The sequence below is a fragment of the Merops nubicus genome, unplaced genomic scaffold, assembly GCF_000691845.1.
Source record: "Merops nubicus isolate BGI_N331 unplaced genomic scaffold, ASM69184v1 scaffold2281, whole genome shotgun sequence".
In the NCBI taxonomy this organism is placed as follows: Eukaryota; Metazoa; Chordata; class Aves; order Coraciiformes; family Meropidae; genus Merops; species Merops nubicus.
This window is the reverse complement of record NW_008587429.1, coordinates 10,784-17,044: the sequence shown is the minus strand read 5'-3', so window position 1 is coordinate 17,044 and position 6,261 is coordinate 10,784. Positions and strand designations below refer to the sequence as shown.

General features: G+C 48.6%; 1 protein-coding gene across 1 annotated transcript in view; it reads left to right on the top strand.

The window, feature by feature from the left end:
* The window catches only part of RNF213 (ring finger protein 213), a gene marked incomplete at its 5' end in the record, with an annotated part of 49,096 nt that overhangs the window by 32,362 nt on the left and 10,473 nt on the right, over window positions 1-6,261 (top strand). Inside the window, 9 exon segments of the mRNA XM_008948906.1 lie at window positions 58-178; window positions 285-385; window positions 648-830; window positions 1,365-1,528; window positions 1,618-1,720; window positions 2,422-2,536; window positions 3,412-3,622; window positions 4,620-4,818; window positions 5,077-5,197. Coding sequence (XP_008947154.1) covers window positions 58-178; window positions 285-385; window positions 648-830; window positions 1,365-1,528; window positions 1,618-1,720; window positions 2,422-2,536; window positions 3,412-3,622; window positions 4,620-4,818; window positions 5,077-5,197 — 1,318 coding nt within the window.

Genomic DNA, 6,261 nt, shown 5'->3' with positions numbered 1-6,261 from the left:
TGCAGTCCTGCTCTCAGCTCCTAATTGTACCTCTTGAAACCCCACGTTCCTCCCCAGAGTCCACTGGAACCGGGTGTTCTCCATGTCCCTCTTCATCGAGCACGTCTTGCTGGACATCAACACTCTGATGCCAGGATTTGAGAATTTAGTGAGAAAATATACTTTGCTTCTTGCTGAGGTAAGCAAAGACGTGATGTCCCCTCTGCCTTGCTCCCTTCTGCTGACCCTGTGGAGGTGTCTGGGGGGTTGGAGCTGAGCACCAGCTGTGTCCTTTCCCTCCGCAGTGTTTCCAGCGTGGTTCAGACATGAAGACTCACCCAACGTTCATTGCAGTGATGAAAGTGCTGTGCCAGTGTAAGGACGAGGTCAGCAACAGGCTCCACAGGTAGTGACACTGAGACAAGTCATGGGGGAACGTTGCCTCTGTTGCCAGTGTGTTTCTGAGCATGAGGGAGTGCTGCATACAATGTCATGAAAGCCAAAGGAAGAGCAGGAACTTCTATTCTGCACCCTGATGCTAAGCAGTTAGTCAACAGGTCTCATGGTCTCCTCTTGGTCAAGTTGCAGATGAGCATATTAAAGGCTTTTTGGTAAGAGAAAGGTATTGGGTATTGAAGCAATTGTCCATTACTCTTTCTGAACGACAGGTATGGCCTGAATCCATGTTCCATCTGCCTAAGAGAGCCAGAGGACCCAGTCTGCCTGCCTTGCTACCATATGTTCTGTCAGAAGTGCATCAGAATGTGGCTAGTACCAGCACAGATGCATTGTCCCTGCTGCAAAGTTGCTGTGGAGGAGAATGTTGATTTAAATGTCTCCGTGGAGCTCAGGTACTGCAACCTCTCCAAGGTGGAAGCATTGCAGCGGGGTTGGCTGTGTGAGGATGTTCTGATGTGCAGCTCTGAAGGTGTCAGCAGGCCCAGAATGGGTGCAGGGAACTCTGCTCTGCTCTCTCTGGGGCAGGAACAGGTCCTGTCTGTTCTCTTTGTTTTGAAAGAAGGGAGGATGTTGCCTTATCTGTGTAAGAAAACCAGTTACAGCTATAGTTCAGCACTGTCAGTGGCTGATGGGGACAAGGGGAATGGCTTGTCACTGTGGATTGCTTTGTGATAGCTTAGCAACAAGCTCTCAGTAAATGGATCTGGCACCACAGTGCCACTTGTGATCTTAGCTGGCAATGTGACACAGCCTTTGCAGACAGTACTACTGAAGTGTTGCACAAACCCAACCTTTTGGAAAGCTGGAAAAGTCTCTTGCTTTGGTGTTTTTTGCCTGTCTCTGCTTTGCTTCATCTGCTTTTTAAGTGGTTCTGTATTGGAGCCTTGTCCTAATGCTTCTGATGCTGTCCTGATCCCCTCCCCTAGAGAGGCCATAGTGAGGAATGCCCTGTTCCGGCAGAGGTGCAACAACTTCTTCATCCATGTGGTCACCACCATGTGCTTCAAGGACAACGAGCCCCCTGAGGCAGAGGTGATCCAAGAGCTCCTGAACCTGCTCTTTGTTCATAGAAGCCTCTTGACAGACTCAGGTGAGTTGCCTTCACCCGGATGCTCAGCCTCATGCAGGTGATTCTCTTGCCACCTTCTCCTACCTGCCAAACTTGTCTTTTCCCCCCAGATCACCCTGCTATCTACACAAAATTTCTGTCCCCATTTAATGATGAAGTGGATGAAACTCCCATTATCCGCTCAGTGATGCTGAAGCTCCTCTTGAAGTACAGGTGAGCACAGTCAAACAAGGGATGGGTGTTACACTAGGGGTGGTTCAGCTTTGTTTCCCATGACCTCCTCTAACCAATCTGCTGGGTCTCCTCACTTCCATGCTCATCACTGAATTTGAATCATTACTGGTGAAATCCATCGTGTGCCTTGGTAGTGGTTGTGCAACTTGGCTGGCTTGCATGTAGCTTGTGTTGTAGCATCTGGCCAGTCTGTGCCAAGGTTTACCTGTGTTCTTAACCTAAACCTGTACTTAAGGTGGACAGCCTGGGTAACCTGAAGGCAGCTGACTGATTTGCTCTAGGTGAGCAGAGCAACACTCCTCACCCACAGACATTTAATCAAGAGCAACCTCGTGTGTGCTTACACAGAGCTCTGTTCACAGCAGCTCCTCCAGCCTCCCTTTGCAGTCAGTGCACAGAAGCCATTTCAAGTGTGATCATCTCCTAAATCAGACGCTTAAAATAGATCAGATGACTTGTGCCCTAAAAATGCTCCTTTAGTGGTGTTGAGGATAAAAGCCTAGTTCAGAGTGAAGCTAGATGACACCTGGCCAAACACAACACGATTGCTTTTCCATCTTCCAGATGGATCCAGAGGGACCCCTCTGTCACATGGACACAACTGGTAGTTTGATCATCATCTAGAGCATTAGTATCTGTCAGTAATCAGTGGTGGTAAGGGGTGTTTCTCTCTCCTGTAGCTTCAATGAAGTGAAAAATGATGTCCAACGCTACCTGTCCCGAGTAGAGCACAGCAAGATCCTAGAGAAAAATGATAAAAAAGAACTCTACTTGCTTTTTGTCAACTGTTTAGAGGTAAGAGTGCTGGGTAGGCAAGGGCTGGGAAGTAAAACTGTTGCAGGAATTAAAAAAGTCAAGAGTAGAAATTCTTCTGCCATTTCAGGCACATTTCTTGTGCCTATAACTAGCTGTCCAAAAGAGCTAAAAGGGAGTTTGTATCAAACCACCTGGTCAGAACATGCTCTCCAGTAACTAGCCTTGCTTTCTGAGGTGAGGCCTCTGTATTTGCAGCATTACATCAATTCTCTCTTGGGCACCTGGGACAGTGTGTCCAAGTGTTAGGCAAGTCCTGGTAAGAGGCAAACTCCAGTGCAGGAGTGCAGCAGGCAGGGAGATTTCTAGTTGCTGTAATCCACTACAGGATTAAGTTCTTGTTTTCACACTCACTTTGCAGAGCCTCAGATTATGATGCTCTTTGGATTGTTCCCTTTCCTCCCATGCATAACTTCTAATGCTTTGGACAACTCTAAACAAACTAGACTTTAACTTCTTACACTTTTCATTAAAAAGGGTGACTTTTGTAGGTAAAATCAAAATTTGTGTTCTTTCCAAGGGAAAGCTTGGCACCTCAGGGCGTGTGATGTGTTTCAGCCTGTGTGGTCACTTGACATGCTCATAACTCTTGCTTGGCTACATGCTTAGGAAATACAGGAGGGAGCTCTGGGCATGTTGCTGCAAATGGAGTTGGGTGATGGGGCAGAGCTTTAGGGTAAGCACTGCAGAGATCACAGGGAGGGGCTAATGGCATTGGGGTGGAGGGTGCCAGAAGAGACCTGGTGGTTTAATGTGCTTACTGCAGTGTGGGGGCACTGGAGATCTCAGGTGTTAACTCATGGGACAGCCCATTTCAGTGGTTCTGCCCCTCATGCAATATTCTGACCCATCTTCAGGATGCCATGTGTGAAAAGTCTGAGGGCAGCCTTGGATATGAGCATATCAACTATCTGCCTGGAGAAAGAGGTTTTCCAGAGAACTATCTGCCAGCATACAACCAGGAAACCCCTCCAGAGTCATCTGTTGAATACCTGCAGGCAGTAGCCAAGGTTCGCTTGTACCTGAGTAAGGCTGTGGAGCTGCTCTTTGACTTGCATGAGGCCAGGGGTAAGTCTCACTGTGCTGTCAGGTGGCAGTGCTGTATGCAGAGGAAAGCCACCCTGGGAGATGGGCTTGACATGATCAGCATGCCTGTGCTCTGCTGGAGCTGCTTCTCTGGCGTGGCCAGGAACGAGCACATCAGCTCCCTCCTGTCTGTCTTTGGAGTGTCAGTCATCATTTAGCCTCTTAACCAGCTATCAGAAATGCTCTAAGTGGCAGCAGGGCTGTGCTGGTGACCCCTAGGGTGTTGTTACATAGCACTTGTGCCTTTGAAAGGGGATTTATTTTATCCTCCAGGTCCTAACAATGAAATTTCATTTAGAGCCAACTAAATTGAACTTTAATGAATAAATGAGTAAAGCAGAAATGATGCTTCAGATATGAGATTGCTGTAAGGCTTATTGTTTTAAATGAATGAGAGCTCTGCACAGCTAAAAATGAAGCAATGCTTTAAAAAAAAATAATAAAGTTTTACTGGGTCAGCAATAAAGGAGAACAGTGTGTGGAGAGTTTCAGATACTTACACAGTTCATGAAAAATTGAAGTGTGGTAATGTAACTAATTCAGAAAGATTGAAGTGTGGTAATGCAACTAATTTCAACAGACTTCAGTGTCCAGCCCTTGTATGAAGGATGTCAGGCCACCAAAATGTGTCCCAGGAGATAGTCCTTAGGGAGCACCATTCCCTTAGTGGCTGAGAGGCCGGAAAGCTGTTATGGAGCAAGATGGAAGAGCTCTGAGAATGAACTTGCCAGTAAATGGGAAAACTTGTCCTTGAGAGGAGGAAATAGAAGTAGAGTATGTTGTCCTCTGTTAAGAAATGAGTAGTGTAGAATCCTGCTGAGGAAATACTCTATATAAGCACTGGGGGAAGAGAGGGCTGTACGTTCTCCTCTGTGACTAGTCAGTACTAGCAAAAGGGGCTTGGTGCTACAGCTAGTGCCAACAGAAGAGTTTTACAAGCTAGGATGTGATTTTTTCACCTCTTTTGTCCCCCCTCCAGAAGCAGAGCAGCTGGAGGAGAAGCAGCATTACCTGGCAGGTGTGGAGCTGTTCTGCAGCCTCACCAGGAACGACTGGCACCGCGTGTACCTCGTGCGGAAAATCGCCACGCAGTATGGCATGGAGTTTGCTCAGAAGCTTGTCACAGAGGCACAGTTCAACTGGGTGTTCCCAGGGGAAATTCTGGAGCAGGTAAAGAGGTGGTGTCTCCTGTTAGCTTCAGGCTGGGCTGCTTTGGGGTGTTTCTGCTCTTGGGGGACCCACTGCAGTGGGAGTGCTTGTGACTTCTCCCTCTCTGAGTGGAGTCTGTCGCAGTGGTGAGAAGCCATCTGGGCTGCCATGCTGGAATGCCACAGTTCCTGTGGCATTAGGGTTAGAGAAGGGGAGGTTCTGCCTTGTCCAATGGCTGGGTGATGCCCACAGTGCTCAGCACAGCTTCTCCCTGTGCAGGCTCAGAGCAGCCAGTCGAATCACATCGACCGTTACCTGGCCTGCGGCGAGCCTTACAGAGCCCTGCGTGATGCTGTGGGGAAAGCCATGATTGAGTGTGAGACTGAGGGCCTGCTGGAGGCAGAGAAGGTAAGGGACACCCTCCTCACCCTAATCCTGTGGGCAGTGGCGTGTTTAACTTGGTGTTCCTGTTGGGAGTGTCTCTCAGGAGATGCCAGAGCTTGGCTTGGCAGTTACTGCAGCTTATGCTGGCAGACACACGTTTACTTTACTTTCTCTCCTGTGTTCCAGCATCAGTGACTCTGAGGTCATTGCTGTTGGCTGCCTCATCTCGTGGCCCTCCCCTCATAATCTGTTCTATTCCCCATGTGTAGTTTGTGTGTGAAAATCTTCAGGAAGATGTTTGCAAGCCATGTGCCTTGGAATGTCTCTGTGCCATCTATTACACAGGGGCTGCTATTTATTGTTTTCACTTGGTGCTGAAGGCAGGAGTGTGCAGGTGGCTGCCTGCTGAGGTCACAGTTCCAACCAGATGATAGAATGAAATATTTGAGAGGATTCTGATGTCAAACCCTCAATCAGCTTGAGTGCTGTCAGGTTACTCATTTATGGCTTGAACAGCCATTTCTACACCATCCCACTTTATGTGGAGAGTTGTGCCATGGGCCTGATGAAGACACAGAATTAGAGAATGGCAGGAGTGGGAAGGGACCTCTGGAGATCTTCCTTTCCAACCCCCTCTGCTCCAGCAGGGTCATCTAGTGCAGATTACACGGGAACACATCCAGGCAGGTTTTGGAAGTCTCTGGAGAGGGAAGGAGACTCCACAACCTCTCTGGGCAGCCTGGTCCATGTTCTGTCACCCTTGCAGGAAACAAGTTTTTCTTGATGTTGAGATGAAACTTCCTGGGTTCCAGTTTGTGCCAGTTGCCCCTTGTCCTGTTGCTGGGCACCACTGAAAAGAGACTGGCCCATCCACTTGACACCCCCCTCCTTCAAGTATTTATAAACATTGACAAGGTCAGCTCTCAGGCTGCTCCTCTCCAGGCTGAACAGGCCCAGGGCTCTCAGCCTTTCCTCATGAGATGCTCTAGTCACTTAATCATCCTCATAGCCTCTGTTGGACTCTCCAGTCTTCCCTGTCCCCTTTGAACTGGGGAGCCCAGAACAGGACACAATACTCCAGAGGTGGC